The sequence below is a fragment of the Tachyglossus aculeatus genome, chromosome 5 (genome assembly GCF_015852505.1).
Source record: "Tachyglossus aculeatus isolate mTacAcu1 chromosome 5, mTacAcu1.pri, whole genome shotgun sequence".
NCBI lineage: Eukaryota > Metazoa > Chordata > Mammalia > Monotremata > Tachyglossidae > Tachyglossus > Tachyglossus aculeatus.
The window spans coordinates 77545626-77565270 of NC_052070.1; the positions used below are offsets into that span (position 1 = coordinate 77545626).

General features: G+C 40.5%; 1 protein-coding gene across 2 annotated transcripts in view; it reads right to left on the minus strand.

Moving 5' to 3' along the window:
• PSD3 (pleckstrin and Sec7 domain containing 3) overlaps nucleotides 1-19645 on the minus strand; it is a 417136-nt gene that overhangs the window by 113940 nt on the left and 283551 nt on the right. For both annotated transcript variants that reach the window (XM_038746337.1, XM_038746336.1), the window contains exon 10: nucleotides 860-903. In XM_038746337.1, coding sequence (XP_038602265.1) covers nucleotides 860-903 — 44 coding nt within the window. The remainder of the gene's footprint in view (nucleotides 1-859; nucleotides 904-19645) is intronic.

The following is a 19645-nucleotide window of genomic DNA, read 5'->3' on the forward strand; positions in this document are numbered from 1 at the left end:
GATCATTGATGACCTTAAAGAGAGCAGTTTCTGTGGAGAGAAGGGGGCAGAAGCCAGATTGGAGAGGGTCAAGGAGAAAATTGGAGGAGAGGGAGTGGAGGTAGTGGGTGTCGACAACTTGCTCAAGTGTTATGGACATGAAGTCTTCCTAAAACCATATCAGTGACCTCACTGCCCTTTACTAGACTTTCCATCTCTAGGACACACAGTAAGTGCTCAAGAAATACCATTAATTGATTGAACATCATTTTGTCCCTGTGAAATCAAAACCTGCTCTCCTTGGAGTAATGGGAAGACAATGGAGTCAAGCGAACTAAGAGTCTGAAGATATCTCAACCGGGCCATGATGCAGAGACTTCGCCAGCAGCATGGCACAGTGGATAGAGAACGGGTGTGGGAGTCAAAAGGCTGTGGGTTCTAATCCCAGCTCAGCCACTTGTCTGCTGTGTGACTTAGGGCAAGCCACTTCACTTCTCTGGGCCTCAGTTACCTCATCTGTAAAACAGGGATTGAGACTGTGAGCCCAATGTGGGACAGGGACTGTGTCCAACCTGATTTGCTTGTATCCACCCCAGTGCTTAATACAGTACCTGGCACACAGTAAGCGCTTAACAAATACCACAATTATTATTATAATTATTATTAACAATCTAATAAACCACTTATCTGTGGATTAGACAACATTTTCTAGGAAATGATTAATGAACTCTTTATGATGGTTTCACTATGTATTCTTTGCAAATATATTCCAGATAAATTCAAATGGATCACACTATAGGCCCATCACCATTGCAAAAAGTTAAAAACATGGGAGCCTGGTCTTTGCTTCTACTAAATGAATGCCATAAAATATACTTACACAGCCCATTCGAGCTTCTCATTCTTGATTGAGTTGTAGAGCGCCTGCAAGGAGAATAAACAAAACATAATTACTCTTTCAGTCTGTCATACTTTTAGAATTTCATGCTTGCTTTTTATGGTATTTGTTAAGTGCTTACTCTTTACCAGGCAAGGTACTAAGTGCTAGGGTAGGTACAAGGGAATCAGGTTGGACACTGTGCCTGTCCCACATAGACCTCAGTCTTACTCCTCATTTTACGTATGAGGTAGCTGAGGCACAAAGAACCGAAATGACATGCCCAAGGTCACACAGCAGACAAGTGGCAGAGCCGGGAACAGAACCAAAGACCTCTGACTCTCAGGTTTGTGCTCTTTCCCCTGGGCCATAAAATATCTGGAGTGACTGCGGAAGTCAGCAAACTCTGACTCTTCCTTGACACTTCCTGGAGATTGGTCTTGATATACCGGTGCCCACTGCCACCCAGCTCTGAAGCACACAGCTTTCCCAAAAGGCAGTGGGAGATTAGCAAGTAGTGAAGAGAAGTCAGGATACGTGGACCCATTGTATAACAGGAGTCCTGGGAACATTTTTCTATGGCATTAAAAAAACCAAAAACAAAAGGAAACATTGTTTCAAAAGCAGTGTGGCTTAACATAAAAACACAGATCTGGGAATCAGGGGACCTGGGGTGTAATTCTGGCTGTGCCACTTGCCTACTGTGCCCCCTTGGGCAAGTCACTTAACTTCTCTGGGCCTCAGTTTCCTCATCTGTAAAATAGCGATTACATACCTGTTCTCCCTCCCCTTTAGACAGTGAGCTGAGGTAGGATGGGGATTGTACATAACCTGAATATATTGTACCTACTCCAGTGCTTAGCAAAGTGCTTGCCACATAGCAAGTTCTTAACAAAAACCACAATTATTATTATTATTGTGTTTGCTGTTGTTAAAAGCACAACACACAATGAGTTACATATCCTAATAATGGAACCCCAGCCTGATTTAAAGTTTATGCAATATGTCCTAGAATGTGGAGTTTGAAATACTGCAGAAAGCCATGTCAAAGAAAATTTATCTTGCAGGACCCAGCCCAAGTTTGACCCCGAGAACAGTGCTTTGTGCATAGTAAGCATTTAATAAATGCCATTTAAAAAAATACCCAAAAAACACATGCAAACAACCATTTCTTCAGACTCTGCATCTTATTGTGTCCAGACAAATGTGCCGTTGGGAGAACATTTCCTAATTCTGCTGTTGCCAAAATGTATAGAAAGAAAATACATTACGGCAGAACTGACTGTAATTTTCTATCTTTGGACATGTATTTTGGTTCTGTGATAATTCATTCAAATAATTAACCATTCTTAATATGCCATTGTTATTGCTGAAATTAAGAACACTAAAGACGGTGAAAATCAATCCTCGAATAGAAAAGAAATAGAGAATACCTTTGTGGTGAACCCTCTTCATTTTAAAGAATAATGTCCCAATTTGCAGAATGATGTGTTTAAACAATTTGGGATTTTAATTATATTTCACTCTAAATGTAATTCTAAAGTGTTAGGAAAAACATGCCAGTAAGTTTCTCTAGAATCACAGTAAAAGCAGCACAAAAGTTACAGCAATAGCGCAGTTTGGTTCAGAACAGAAGTAGCAATTTAATAAAATAATTGGTTCTGACCAACTTCTAGTTCTGTTTTCATTACATGCAGGTTCTTCCAAAGCCATACCCACTGAAACACATACATATCCACCCTCTTCTTTTACCCAAACTGCTCCCCAAATCCAAGCTTCTTCATGAAGCCTTCCCTAATTAAAAGAAAGGTGTCAAATTTCCTTGATCCTACTCGCCTATATATGAAACTCCATTGATTCCTCCATCACTCACTACCCCATAATATTGGCTTATTCCTTGGCATATAATGAGCCCAATTAATTAGTGTAGGCAAAATGGACACAGCAATACACTAAACAGCCCAGAGGTTTAATTTGCCAAAAAGAGTAAATATAATAGATAATGGGAGATTTGGACTTACTGTTACCGTAAGTTTAGTGTATGCTTTTTATCAGTGATGTCTATTTATTCTTTGGCACTTAGATGTAATTGCCCATTTCACTGCTCACTTTGTTAAATTTCTTAATCCGACTCTTTTTGATGGTGATAGGGTAAGGAAATGCCATACCCCAAACCTCCACTTTATGTTAATTCCTCATTCCAGAACACAACTAAAAGAAAATATACGCAACACTCCATTTGATAGAGAATGAAAACAAATCAAATTTTTGACAGAAAAAAACTCAAGTCCTTTGTAAAAAAATAAAATTCTCTGCTTGGAAGAGTCTTATGATTAGGAACTATTTTTTGCCATGGACGCAATGACTTATTCAAACCCAGGTCTCCAAACAACCCCGTTTATTAAGAGCTAAACTTATTTGTTAGATAGGCAGGATGTCATAATTAATGAAGTGGTAATTCTTGGACAATCAGCCAATGGTCACAAATATGTTGAATAAGAGATAAACATTTCAATAGTAATTGGAAACCTCATGAGAGATAATTATTACTGCTGAGAAACAGAGTACTTATTTGGTCATCAGAAGGGAAACTAACAATGACCAACAAAACCAACATCATATTATCAAAGGAAAAACACAACTCAAAAGAATTGCATGGGTTTAGGAAATGCTAACATGGCTGAATCAATCACATTTATTGAGCGCTAACTGCTTGCAGAGCACTGTACTACGTACTTGGGAGAGTACAATGTAACAGAGTTGGTAGACATATTCCCTATCTGCAAGGAGCTTAGAGCCTAAAGGGGGAGACAGGCACTTATAGAAATAAATGAATTCCACATACATACATAAATGCTATGAGACTGAGTGTGGGGTGCATAAACAGTATAAGCCCCAGATGCAAGGGTGACACAGAAGGGAGTGGGAATACGGTATTGCTCCATTGGCAGAAGGGAAAGAGGCCTTATTGTGTGTTCCCACGTGGAACACTTTATCCCTGCAAAGCACTTTAAGATCAAAAACTGCAATGGGAAAAAGAAACAAGTCAGGGCCCTCAGTCCTAATCTCAGTAATTTAAAATTTCCTGAAGAGCGAAAGCTTGTCCCCGGAGTAAGGTATGTGATATTGAAATCTAGGGAACTCTATATTTCATTATTCACCCTTAGAACAAATTCTACCCTAGCACAACCAAAGGATTGCTTCCAATTATAATTTTTTAAATGACAGAACATATTGTTCACATCAACATCTCAAAGGCATTGTACTCCACACTGATTACTCACTTACACCAGATGGGCCAACACTGGCACAACAACATCTCCTTGTCAGAAGTTCAATTCTAGTGTTCAGTTACTGTAATCAAGATTGGTTATCATTGCCCTAAGGGAGAGCACCATGGAAACATGGAAACAGCATGGGCCTGGAAGTCAAGTCAGAGGACCTGGGTTCTAATCCTGGCTCTGCCACTTGCTGACTGTGAAACATCAGATGCATCACTTAACTTCCTCAACTGTAAAATGGAGATTCAATACTGGTCATCCCTCCTATTTCGATTGTGAGCCCTAACTGGGACAGGGACTTTGTACATCCTAATTAACTGACATTTATCCCAGAGCTTAGAACACTGCTTAACACATAGTAATACTTAACAAATACCATAAAAGTAAAAAAAGAAAGAGGAATATAAAAGTTTTCAGAGCTCCTCAGGAACACAACAAGGTTTAAAAAGTGTGTAGCATGAGCAATAATATCTAGCGGGGTTTAAATAATATGGAAAGCAAATGAGGACAAAAAAGAAAGGGGAGAGCAAAAAAAGGAATAATAGATAGAAAAGAGTAAGCAAGATCAAGTCCTAGTTTTATTAAAAGGATTTATGATGTGACTGGAAAAAAACAGATGAAGTGCCACCGCCTCAGGCCAACTGGTAGAATATGCTGGTAGCGTATTCCTCTGCAGCTAGGAAAATCAATGGCCACTTGATGACAGTTCTGTGAGCTCTCGTTTGAGGCCTGCTATATTGGAGTGGAATGGCTTCAGTAAGGAAACCCAGTGCATAATGAGCCTGGGGATTGAATAACCTCAAGCCCTGAAGTGGATAGGCAACAGGCAATGCTACCATGACCACTGCTGTGTCTTCCTGGGAGATGGAGGATTCAAGCACCTGAGGAAACCAAGGCTCTGCATTTATCAACACTAAGGTGCTGGGAAAAACTAAATGGCACTCTTACATATTTACAGCTTTGAAAAATATATACTATTTTAGTGTACTAGACATGACAGCGATGGCCACACCTCCAATGAACTGTAAACCCCAATCAATCAATCAATCAATCGCATTTACTGAGCGCTTACTGTGTGCAGAGCACTGTACTAAGCGCTTGGGAAGTACAAGCTGGCAACATATAGAGACAGTTCCTACCCAACAGTGGGCTCACAGTCTAGAAGGGGGGGGCAGAGAACAAAACCAAACAGTATACTAACAAAATAAATAGAACAGATATGTACAAGTAAAATAAATAAATAAATAAATAGAGAAATAAATATGTACAAACATATATACATATATACAGGTGCTGTGGGGAAGGGAAGGAGGTAAGATGGGGGGACGGAGAGGGGAACGAGGGGGAGAGGAAGGAAGGGGCTCAGTCTGGGAAGGCCTCCTGGAGGAGGTGAGCTCTCAGTAGGGCCTTGAAGGGAGGAAGAGAGCTAGCTTGGCAGATGGGCAGAGGGAGGGCATTCCAGGCCAGGGGGATGACGAGGGCCAGGGGTCGATGGCGGGACAGGCGAGAACAACGCACGGTGAGGAGATTAGCGGCAGAGGAGCGGAGGGTGTGGGCTGGGCTGTAGAAGGAGAGAAGGGAGGTGAGGTAGGAGGGTGCAAGGTGATGGAGAGCCTTGAAGCCGAGGGTGAGGAGTTTCTGCCTGATGCGCAGATTGATTGGTAGCCACTGGAGATTTTTGAGGAGGGGAGTAACATGCCCAGAGCATTTCTGGACAAAGACAATCTGGGCAGCAGCATGAAGTATGGATTGAAGTGGGGAGAGACACGAGGATGGGAGATCAGAAAGAAGGCTGATGCAGTAGTCCAGACGGGATAGGATGAGAGCTTGAACGAGCAGGGTAGCGGTTTGGATGGAGAGGAAAGGATGGACCTTGGCAATGTTGCGGAGCTGAGACCGGCAGGTTTTGGTCACGGCTTGGATGTGAGGGGTGAATGAGAGAGCGGAGTCGAGGATGACACCAAGGTCATGGGCTTGTGAAACGGGAAGGATGGTAGTGCCATCAACAATGATGGGAAAGTCAGGGAGAGGGAAGGGTTTAGGGGGGAAGACAAGGAGTTCGGTCTTGGACATGTTGAGTTTTAGGTGGCGGGCAGACATCCAGATGGAGATGTCCTGAAGGCAGGAGGAGATGAGAGCCTGGAGAGATGGGGAGAGAGCAGGGGCAGAGATGTAGATCTGGGTGTCATCAGCGTAGAGATGATAGTTGAAGCCGTGGGAGCGAATGACGTCACCAAGGGAGTGAGTGTAGATCGAGAACAGAAGGGGACCAAGCACTGAACCTTGGGGAACCCCCACAGTAAGGGGATGGGAGGGGGAGGAGGAGCCTGCAAAAGAGACTGAGAATGAACGGCTGGAGAGATAAGAGGAGAACCAGGAGAGGATGGAGTCTGTGAAGCCAAGGTCGGATAGCGTGTTGAGGAGAAGGGGGCGGTCCACAGTGTCGAAGGCAGCTGAGAGGTCGAGGAGGATTAGGATAGAGTAGGAGCCGTTGGATTTGGCAAGCAGGAGGTCATTGGTGACCTTTGAGAGGGCAGTTTCCATGGAATGTAGGGGACGGAAGCCAGACTGGAGGGGGTCGAGGAGAGAGTTGGTGTTGAGGAATTCGAGGCAGCGCGTGTAGACAACTCGTTCAAGGAGTTTGGAAAGGAATGATAGGAAGGATATGGGGCGATAACTAGAAGGTGAGGTGGGGTCAAGAGAGGATTTTTTTAGGATGGGGGAGACATGGGCATGTTTGAAGGCAGAGGGGAAGGAACCAGTGGAGAGTGAGCGGTTGAAGATGGAAGTTAACGAGGGGAGAAGGGATGGAGCGAGAGATTTAATGAGATGATAGGGAATGGGGTCAGAAGCACAGGTGGCCGGAGTAGCACTTGAGAGGAGGGAGGAGAGCTCCTCTGAGGATACTGCTGGGAAGGATGCGAGAGTAGCAGAGAGAGAGTAGCAGAGTAACCCCAAACAGGAGAAGGCCAAAAGCTGCAGATGCAAAATGATTCCTTAACCCAGAATGCCAGGCAGGCACTCAGGGTGAGGAGCAAAGTGAGTAATGGTAACAAGCAAAGGGGAGCTGGACCAGAATTGCAGCTGGGGCCAGTCACCACACCTGACCCTGACCAAAGCTGCTCACCACCACAGCAAAGACTTAAATGATAAAGCACTTGTCATCTAGCTTTTCACCATGGGTTGCAAAGCAAGTGAAGAAAGCAGCGAGAAGCAGTGTGACCTGGTGGAAAGAAGATGGGGCTGGGAGTTAAGAAACTGGGGTTCTAATCCCAGTCCCCAAACATGCCTGCCAGGGGACTTTGGGCAAGTCACTTAACTTATATGTGCCTCAGTTTCCTCTCTACATTTGACTGTGAGTCCCATGTGGGACAGAGACAGTGCCTGATATAATTGTAGTAAACTGTAAACTCCAGTGCTTAGCTCAGTGCTTGGCAGTAAGCACTTAAATATCACAATTATTATTGTGCTTCTTTTTCTTTACGATATTTGTTAAGTGCTTACTATGTGTTCTGTTCTAGGCATTGGGTTAGGTATGAGTTAATTAGTTTAGACATAGTTCCTGTCCGGCATGGGGCTCACAGTCTAATATAGGATGGAAAACAAGTATTTAATCCCTTATTACAGTTGCGGAAACTTAGGTCTGGAAAAATCCTCCTTCTCCTTTTCATTCTTCTTCTGAGCCATATTTGGCTCATGAGCCACAGTTTACCCATACCTGTAATATGACATATGACATATGACATATGACAAAGGCACAAAAAAATATGACATATGCAAAGGCACACAGTAGAAAGTCCTTGAATTGATAAAAATGGACACTAATGATCAGTAATGACTGACTTGAAATAGCTCTAATAGTCCAAATATTTTAACATATTTTAACTTCCTTAATGAAAAGCACAGCTCATGAAAAATTCAAACCGTGTTTCTTCAAACAGAAAATTCACCAAGGCAATAGAAAAATTATCTGTTTTTAAGAATCCGTATTTTAAATGTTCTTTTATGTGCAGAATGTGAAAATGGAAAATGGAAATTCTATGCATAGTTACAATGTACAAGATTCTTCACAAACAAGATAGGTGAATTATTAAATATATATTATATTAATATTAACAAATATAAATGATAAATTTATAAACTATAAATGATCTCTGAAAAAGACTGGTAAACAGTTTGTATTATACTTAAATGACAGGAATATGTTCCACAATTCTGCAAGAAATTCATTCTGCTATTAAATATTGTTAGCCATTAATCAATTTTTGTGACTTCTTGCATACATCCGTGATTTCATCTTGAGAAGCAATAGACAATTAGATTCCAGCTAAAAAACCAAAGCTACACATTTCTTCTGCTGGTTTTACCAACAAATTCTTGCAATTACTCATAATTTGACACTTAGTATAAGCAGTGTGCCCTAGTGGAAAGAGCATGGACCAGGGAGATAGAGGACTTGAATCCTTTAATGTGACCATGGGCAAGGCACTTAATTTCTCTGTGTCTCGATTTCTTCATCTGCAAAATGGGGATTCAATACCTGTTCCCCTCCCATTTAGACTGTAAGCACTATGGGGGGACAGGGACCCTGTACAATTAGATTATCTTGTATTCACCTATATGCTTAATACAGAGCTTGACACACAGTGAGCACTTACTATTATGGTTATTATGACAATAAATAATAACCATAATAAAAAGAAAAATACTCAGCCTCAATTCCAACCTACAAATGGTGGTAGTTTCACTGTATACAGAGGAGAACTGTTTCTTTTCTCAAGCAGAGCTATAAATGGAAGACACAGACTCCACACCAACAGCAGAATCGGCAGGCTGGGTCTTTCATCACCAAATGTCAAAACACCTACCCCCGGTGTTGCCCTTTCCTGCTGGATAGAGCCTGGGGGCTCAGGTGGATCTGCATTTTGGAGCATTTGTTCTGAGTGCAGGCTCTATGTCAGGATATGCTTTGTTTCCATTTTGTCAGTCATTATCTGAAGTCATTGGCAGGAGCCATAATTTTTCTTTCATCCTCTTGTAACCATGCCCAGAGGCTAAAAAAGGATAACCACAACATACAGATACAATAAATAAGAATGCTGCCCTTTGAATTTAGCAGGATATTGTGATCAATCGCAGAAAATTTCAGTGATCAGAACCAGTCAATCGTTGAGATCTGGATTGCTTTTGAAATTTGGGATGCCAGCAATACTCCAAACCATTTTTACTTTACCTTTAATCTCTTAGAAAAATCGGAGCAAAAGGCACCAGGGGTTCATTTTTTTTTTTTTTACTAAAAATTTGTCCCTGAGTGACTGTGAAGGTCAATTTACATGAAACATCATAAAATCACTTTAATTTACCTTCTCCTTATTTGGGGTTCATCTCTGAGAGTCTTTTTCATATGAGCTAATAAAAATGCTTTCATCAGTTCCCTTTATTTCAATATGTTAAACAGTGTCTGCTTAAAAATAACTAATTATGTAAAGCTAATAAATATCTACTTAGCTCAATGAGGATCTACTGACCTGCAAACTAAACCTGGATGAACAATCTTTTCTTTTGTGGAACTGTGGATGAGTGCGATTTAAATACTGGCTCCACAATTTGGATCCATTGTGTAGGAGAACTATCCAGGTTAAGTGTATCTGCCTGACATGTAACTGGTAGTGAACGCAACACAGAATGGTCTCGAATGGAAAAACAGAAAAAGACTATACCCCGGATTAAGTGTTGAGGTTTGAATGATTTCGAAGTGGGTGCCTTTTTTTTTTTTTGTCAGGACCCTGGACAGTGAACTCCACAATAGTAGTAGTACTCCCACCTCTAGACTGTGAATTCGTTGTTGGGTAGGGACCGTCTCTATATGTTGCCAACTTGCACTTTCCAAGCGCTTAGTACAGTGCTCTGCACACAGTAAATGCTCAGTAAATACGACTGAATGAATAACTGAATGAATAAATAGTAATAGCATGTATGGTGCACCTATTGGGTGCAATACACTGACACTGTACTAAGCACTTGGGTAATTCAAAACAAGGATGTGATATTTTCCTTGCCCAAAAGAAGCTTACACTCTAATGGGGGAAACAGGAAAAAAATAAAAGTAATCAAAGTAAATAATTTAATGTACAATCAAAAAGTGCACATAATGGATAAGTATAATCGAAGGTATTTATTTATTGAGCACTTACTTTGGGAAGAGCCCAGTACTCAGTGCTTGTATTGTAACTATTGTATTGTAACTACTGTCTAGTTCGTAGACAAGTTCCCTGGCCACAAGGAGATATATGCTAGGGATGGTTGATAAATTTAGGATTTTGGATGCTGGGAATTAATCAGGGAAGGACTGTTGGAGGAGCTGGGCTTTCAGAGGGCTTTGAATGTGGTCTGGAGGAACAGTGTGAGTCACAGGATGGAGGCGGGAGGGCCAAGAAGCAGGTTCAGCTAGAAAGGCTGGACTGTACCCACTGGATTTCATGTGCCATGGTTAATGTAATCCACACAGAGGCCAGAATATTGATAAGACAATGTTTTTGCTCCGACAGTTCTTTTTCAGGGAAATAGATCAGGGATTGGGAACCAGCTCAATTTGAAAAGCTAAGTATTTTAATATATATGTAAACGAATGATACTTTAAGGTGCCACATAAAGGCTGACAATATTATTTTTATTGAAAATTGGATCCCAAGCTGATGAATTCTTCCCCTTCACTCTTTTTATATGGTGCTTGTTCCAGGCACTGCATTAAACACTGGGGTAGTTACAAGCTAATTAGGTTGGACACAGTCCATATCCCACATGGGCTCACAGCTTAAATCCCACTTTACAGATATGGTAACTGATGCACAGAGAAGATAAGTGACTTGTCCAAGGTCACACAGCAGACAAGAGGCAGAACCAGGATTAAAATCCTGGTCCTCTTGACTCCCAGGCCCATGATCTATCCACTAAGGAACACTGCTTTTCTCTTGGCTAATGATGGAAACTGGGACTAAGTTGGGAAGCTAAATTCCACATCCCGCCTTCCAGAACATCTGAACTACAAGTCCAGGAATGCTGTAGGATCTAAATGGAGCATTCTTTGAGCACATTCCAGGTCAGACATGAAAATCCACATGCAAAACAGGCAAGAATCATCAGGAATTGGGGACAATTAGACTGACCAGCTCATCTGGGATAGTTCCAATTCTGATATATTCACATATTTTCCTAAATTTGCCAGAGTAGCCTACAAAAATACATGATGGATCTGACTCAAATTGGACGTATGATGAGGCAACTCTGGGATGAGATGGAGGCAGTAATAATAATAACACTGTGATATTTAATTGCTTACTATATGCCAGGCACTGTACATAGGCATTGGGATAGATACAAGTTAAACAGGTTGGACACAATCTCTGTCCCAAATGGGCTCACAGTCTTAATTACTATTTTACAGTTGAGGTAACCGAGGTACAGAGAAATGAAGTGACTTGTCCAAGGTCACACAGCAGACAAAACACAGAGCCAGGATTAGAATCCAGGTCCGTCTGACTCCCAGGCCTGTGCTTTATCCCCACAGCACTTAGGTATATATCTGTTATTTATTTATGTATATTAATGTGTCTCCCCCTTTAGACCTAGAGCTCATTGTGGGCAGGGAATGTGTCTATTTAATGTTATATTGTACTCTCCCAAGTGATTAGTACAGTGCTTTGCACACAGTAAGTGCTCAATAAATACAATTGAATGAACTGAATGAATGAATGCACTAGGCCATACTGCATATGTTCAAGACGTTTCTCTGGGCAGCCTTCTAACATTAGGATTTGAAATGGGAAGTTTCTAAAATTCTCACAGTTAAGGACTTTTTAAATATTTTTATCTCCAGTGTCTTTGTGGGTAGTTGTGAGGAAGCATGAAAAATGCCTCCCCTGCTGGCATGAGATGTTTAGGCTTAGGATATGGTTTTTTTTCCCCCTCATCCATTGCTTTGAGCGATTAGTGTCCTGTTCACTATAACACCTAGATTAGACTGTCAAGGATGTCAACTGAGGAAAGTTATATTTTCCCTAAAATAGAGTTTGTAAATGACTGGTGTTGAATTGATAGTAAACAGTGATTACGCCTGGAAAAAACATGTTTCAGTGTTTATGAGACTCTTTTGGCAAGAAGCTTATACCTTAACTTAAAATCTACAACAATTTATCTATGAATTTGGCCCTATATGCCTAAAATCCAGCATTTTCCCAAGAAGGATTGAAGAGGAAGAGAGCAAAGGAGACTCTAATCCTGGTAACATTTTACTAAAATTGATTTTTTCCTGGAGTCAATTTACAATTGGTCACTTAAGACATTTTCTTGCAGATAAAGTCTATTATACAAAATTTTCCTTTCCGGATAGATAACCTCTTGCTGCTTGGTCTCAGTGAAGTGCAATTTACTTCATCCAGCCCTTCTGAGAAAGTTTTAGAATGAATGTGACTACTCTTGCATAAATTCTACCCAGAATCCCAGCAGGGTGATTACAGCTTTCTAACAATAGGCTACACAGCACCTTCTAATCCCATCAGAAAAATGTCCTCTGAATGTAAACATAGGCCTTTCCAGGCCTTCCTGTGGATTTGGAAAAGACTTAACCCTTTGTTACTCTTGTTTTATATTCTGGATTGATTTTCTTCTGTCGGAAAGTTGGCAAAAAGGAGAATGTTAACTTACTAGTTTATACTCCCCATAGATTTATATTATGAAAAAACATGGTATTTGCCATTGTAACTACTTTAGAACATTGTTAAATTCAGTATTTAGTCACCATTACTTCAGGGTTAGAAGACCAGTGTGTATTACAAAGAGCCACTGTTGCCACTGTAGAATAAAAAAAATCATAAGAGCTTAAATCAGACAAGTAACCTGGATCGGCTGAAGTGTCTGAAATCAAGTGAACATCCAATAAACATATGAAAAGCTTCTGATATGGCATGACTCTCTTCCTCCCTTCAAAGCCCTACTGAGAGCTCACCTCCTCCAGTAGGCCTTCCCAGACTGAGCCCCCTTTTTCCTCTCCTATTCCCCATCCCCGCCGCCCTACCTCCTTCCTCTCCTCACAACACCTGTATATATGTTTGTACAGATTTATTACTCTATTTATTTTACTTGTACATATTTATATTCTATTTATTTTGTTAATGATGTGCATCTAGCTTTACTTCTATTTATTCTGATGACTTGACACCTGTCCACATGTTTTGTTTTGTTGTCTGTCTCCCCCTTCTAGAATATGAGCCCGTTGTTGGGTAGGGACAGTCTCTATATGTTGCCAACTTGTACTTCCCAAGTGCTTAGTACAGTGTTCTGCACACAGTAATCACTCAATAAATACGATTGAATGAATGACCAGCAATGAGGGCAAATATATTTTGGCAGGTTTGTGTTTTGTGTGTGTGTGTGTTTGTGTGAACCTAAGTTAACATGTAAATGTTTACATTCAAAATCTATTATTAGTACATGATTACCTTGCTATTTGATCATATACCTTGGGTAACTTTAACTTGGATTAATTTTGGGGATTTGGGAAACACACTTTAAACAGTTTATTTCTGATGGGAAACTCTACTTGCTTTAGCTCCCTACTTTAAACTCTATTAACATGAAGCCAATCAGAACACTAACTTGGGTGTTTGTGTGCAAAAAAGTTTGAGGTCTGGAGCCACGAATCTTCAAAATCCAAACCAAGAGTAAAGAGAACACAAATCAGATTCATATTTACAAAATAACATTCTTTAAAGAAAAACGGATTAACTATGATAGAGTTTGGAGCCTGAAGAAATTAATAACTGAAAATAAAAGAAGCCATGGGAAAGGTTTCATTTTAAACTTAAATCAATATTTATGAAGTTAGTGGTATTACATTCTCTATCCATTTTCATGGCCCACAATATGCTTTAAAACTCTTATTATTGCTTTTCTTCCAATAAGCACAGCAGAAACTGTTTGAATAGAAGAGCTTGTCAGATCTTTTACAGTGAATAGAAGTATTACTCCTAACAACTGTGGTGTTCACTTCATCCTACTAAAATTTCATCTTAATTGATTTTTCTTCTGGAGACAATCCACAATTGGTCACTTTAGACATATTATTTCAGACATAGTCTATTGTACAAAATATTCCTTTCCGGATATACATCCCCTCTCTGTTCTGTTTACTATTCCCCATCCTGCACCAACACTCAACCATGTTGGCAAAACTGGAATGGAAAAAGATCTTCTGGTGTATTCGCATTAGCCTGCAATCAATGTGTTGTCATAAAAAACAATATAGCAGATGTCTTCAGAAAGCATTTTTTAAGTGAGTTTAAAAGAGTTAAGGAGTGCTTGGTACAAAGAGGAACCTGGATGAGAAAAGCATCTTTTTCATCGTTTAAAAAATTTGGGTTGGTAGCCGCTTGCCAAAGACTCTGGTTCCTATAACCTATTGTGTTTTATCTTCTTGGTTATCCACAGTGCAAACCTGTCAAACCTGATACATTATTTTTGTGGCAGCCTACTGTAAATATAAGAAAAAACTGTAAGTTGTGTGCATATTGTACGGGATAATAATGATGATGTCTAGTAGCTCAAAATCCCCAATACTTTTAAAATAACTGGGGAAATAAAACTATTGAATTAATTCTTGTTAGCAACAAGGGACATTACAAATGAGGAGTAATGTTTCTAAGTCTGCAGGACAGGACAAGAAGTCTTTTTTGGCCAATAACTAGGGTGGCCACAGATGTTGCTCTTGAAATAACAAATGTTCCACTGCTGATCTGGAAGTAACAGATGTATGTTATGTTCTGTGTGTTTTGCAACCTAACCATGTCAAACAGAAGATTTTGTAGAAATCCACAAAACCTAGAACACGACGCCAGAGGGATCTCTGATTTGTAAGACAGTGGTGTTCCCTGCCCAAGTCCCCTTAAACATGGGTAGCGCTTCTGAACCATGGAACCTGGAAGCAAGAGCCAGGAGCCAAGATGGGAGGCAGCTGGACTTAAAAAAAAAATAATGGGCCTAAAGGAATCAAATAGAACCACATAAATCCTGGAAAAAAATGGCCACCCTGTACATACCCCATTCATTCAAAATTGGACTTTGCAACTCAAACCATGAACATGGTGGATCTCAAGACTTAGAAACAATGGCAGTCACAGCCTTAATACAGGATCATGTTCAAACTTTAAATAAAACAGAAAAGACAAACCACTTGGACTGTTTCAAATGGACTATATCCAAGACAATAGGGAGAGCCCAGAGGGCACACTGATGAATAAATGCGATGCTACCACAGAACAAAATTTAATTGTAGAAAGTTCTTCTTCAAGTGGCAACATAACAGTTTCATTACTGTTTCAGAGACAGCAAGCTTTCCTTTCGATGGTTAAGTCCCTGCAGCACATAAACATCTCCTAATAGCCACCGCTTAAGCAAAACAGACCACAGCAGGCGGTTGATGAACCACAGCACAGCAACTAGAAAACACTGCCTTGTTTTAATGAAAGGACTTTAGGCACGTCTTCAATTTTGAATGATATAAAGAAAGACATGCTCTAAGGAACACGGCAACATGACATAAGATGCTGCTAATTTTCTTCGGCACATTATCACTGAGATTTCAAATGTACTCACCTCAAAGTAATCAGTTCTCCTCTGGCATTTGATTATTAGCACCTCAAGGGCAGAGACTATTATTTTCCTCCAGTGTATATTTCCAAGAGCTTCATATTGTGCTCTACCAATGGTAGGTACTCAAGTGTTGATGGAGAAAATGATTATGATAGAAGAAGGATGCTTCTCTTTTTGCCTGTCTTAGATACTGAGCTCCATGTGGGAAAGGGACTGTGTCTGAACTGATTATCATGTATTTACCCCAGCTCTTAGTGGAATCCTTAGCATATAGTGAGTACTTAAATACCACAATTATTTTTCAGTATTGTTTTCCATCAAGCAATTAGAAATGGTTCTTTCTTGCTTTACTTGTGTTTTAGATTGCTTTTAGACCTGGAAGTTATAAACAACATTTCTAATTTGGGCCTCTCAACTTCTGATTGTCACCTTCCACCTCTCACCCCCGTCATTTCCTTTTGTCTAGGGAGACAAAAATGTCAAGTTGACCCTGTGGAAGACAGCCAGACAGTTAACCTCCTGGGAAAAACTGACGGGGGCCGAGAGCATAACATATTTATCATTCTTTAGGTTAAAACTAGCCCAATGAACTGCACCTGCATGGGAGCAAACTTCCCTGACTTTCAAGTCCCTTTAAAGTTCATTTTCCAACCCAGCCAGGGAAGCCTATGTCCACATTAAAAGACTGAGCCTGTCGATTATAAGCATACTTCTGTTTCTTGCATGGACTTGATGGAGTTCGCATTCCAGGATCCAAAGAACCCTGAATCAACTCCCAAGTATCTGCTGACTCCAAATCTTCCAAGACTAGTAAAATCGAGCGGGGCATTATTCTCAAGATATTACTTTTGGAAATACTTCAATAAGGATTTGGATGAAGAGCTTCATAAAACATATCAGAAACATTCTTAAACCAAATTGGTTATAGGATGGATGGCTACTAGGAGTAGTGATTAGGACAAGAACCCAAGTTTTTTTCCATTAATAAATCAACACTAAACATTTAGTAAGCATTTACAAGGCTGAAGCACTGTTTGAAGGGCTGAGAAGAATACATGGGCTTTAATTCAGACATGATACCATGGCCCACTAGGGAAAAAATGGCAAGCTATACTCAACAGATTAGAAACTACAATGGTAAAAAGTAGGGAAGCAGTGTTGCTTAACAGAAAAAGCATGGGCCTGGGAGTAAAAAGACCTCTGTTCTAATCCCGGCTCTGTCATTTTATCTGTTTTGTGATCTTGGACAAGTTACTTAACTTCTCTGTGCCTCACTTTACTCATTTGTAAAATGGAGATTCAATACCTGTTTTCCCTCCACCTTAGACTGTGAGCCCCATGTGGAACAGGGACAGTGTCCAACCTGATTATCTTGTATCTAGCCTAATGCTTAGGGCATAGGGCAGCGTGACTCAGTGGGAGAAGCAGCATGGTTTAATGGAAAGAGCACAGGCTTTGGAGTCAGAGGTCATGGGTTAAATCCTGGCTCCGCCACTTGTCAGCTGTGTGACTTTGGGCAAGTCACTTAACTTCTCTGTGCCTCAGTTACCGCATCTGTAAAATGGGGATTAAGCCTGTGAGCCCCCCGTGGGACAACCTGATCACCTTGTAACCTCCCCAGTGCTTAGAATAGTGCTTTGCGCATAGTAAGCACTTAATAAATGCCATCATCATTATTATTATTAGGGCTTGACCTATAGTAAGTGCCTAACAAACACCATTTGTATTATTATTTCCTCAACTCCAGGCTTCCTTGTCCACTGCAGTGCTTGGCTGGGGCACCACCATCTACTTATCCAAGTACCTGGAACCTTGCTGGAGGGGAAGTTCAGGACCTTGGGTCACCAGGCTTCACAACTGAATGTCTTGAATTTACAGTGTGTTTTGAATTTTCTAAAGCACTATTACATTCCTTAATGCATTTTACCTGCCAATACCTCTTGGAAGTAGATAGATATTTCTTAACCTGTTGGACTGTAAAATCCTTGAGGACAAGAATCACAATTTTTGCTTCAGTTGAACTCAGCATGGCCCAATGGAAGCAGCATGACCTAGCAGAAACAGGGGATTCAGAAGACCTGGGTGCTAATCCCAGCTCTTCCAGTTGTCTGCTGTTGTGGCTCTGGGCAAGTCACTCAACTTCTCTGTGCCTCAGTTTCCTCAACTGTAAAATTGGGATTATACCTGTTCTCCCTCTTACTTAGACTGTGAGCCCCATGTGGGACAGGAACTGTGTCTGATCTAATAAACGTAAAAAAAAACAAAAAACAACAAGTCTCCTGCAGGTGCTTGGTATGGTGCCCTGCACACAGTTAGTGTTCAATAAATATTATTGATTGACTGACCCCAATTTTACAGATGAAGATTTTCTTGATTGGAATCCTGCATAGATTTCACCTAGGTCTGCATTAGTACTGCCCTTAGCCTGGACACCCCATAACTTTCCCCTGCCCTGATTTCAGCAGTCATACATCATTTGTTTTTATGTAATATTCCCCAGCTGCAGCCTCTACATCACGCATTTTATCATCTAAAACTTGCCACACTGCACTGAAATACAACTACTAAACAGATATTTCTTTACAAAAAGTTTAAAGTACCTTGCTAAGAACTATGGGCAAATTTGGAAATCAGAAAATAGTACAGACTATGGCATTTAACTGAGGACAACCCACAGGGAATTCCACCCAACACTAACAAAATAAAACTGGCATCAAATAAAATAAAGATAGAAATGCAACTTTTACCTTGCCTACACTTAATCTTCAGTAAATTAGAGTTTTGGAACGTCCAAAAGGTTCCTTAGTGACTTCGGTTTCTATGTGATCCTTCTTGCTGATTTTAAATCAGTACACCATTTGTTCTAGCCTGAGGTCCCCTGTTCAATCTACTTTTCATTTGGCCAAATAACCCAATTTCCTATTTGTTCTTTTCTGCTACTGGTGTAACCTCCTAGCTATGCCCAGTTGGTCCAGGCAGATCTCTGGGTGGGTCATCTCAAAAAGGCTAGTTGTCCTAGCAACTGGTATTATTCGGTGTGATTTTTTTTCATGCTTAGGAAAAGAACTGATTTCTCCCAGGACTTCTTTCCTTTATTAATATTGGAAACAAGCCTAGCAGGGCTGCACGTTCACACCTTGCATTGTGTACAGACATGCTTGAGTGAGCCTGCTTGAACAAAGGTAATATCCACCATGGCAGGATGCCATGATTCACAAGATGAGCTCGCCCTCATCTACGTGCATACTGTGGAGCAGAAATTGGGAAGTAGTGGTATTAAGAAACCAGCATAGAAGGCTAGGAAGTTAGGGCCTATATGTGGGCCTAAATTACAGCTTCTGCTTGGGCAAATGCATTCGTTTAAGGGACCGTTACCTTCCTGAATCTCTTTGGTGCCTTATGAGGGACCCAAGAAATTAGACCCAGGTCAAGTCACTGTCTTCCTCTTTCTCTCCTTCCAAAATTCTTACACTTCATCAGGGCCCTTATCTTATATGAATTGTTTTCTCCTCCACTACAGTAATCTCAGTTTGGATGTCATTTTAAGGGGCAAATACTTCAAATATAAAACTTTCAATATGGGCTTTACAGACAAAGGAACAATCAGTTATTGATTGGCTTTTCATGCCTATTTTGGAAGGAATTAGTCTAGACACCCAACTGACTAGCCAATCACTCAATTTGAGCATCATTTACAAAACTGAGGTAAGTAGGAAATAGCTACATATTATGAATTGGTCATTTTGATAAAATTGAAAGTTTAACTAATGTTTTACTGCTATAAAAGCTGTTATAACCTAGAAAATCCATAAAGAAATTCCACTTTAAAGAATACCTATACAATCACAGGGATTAAATGAAC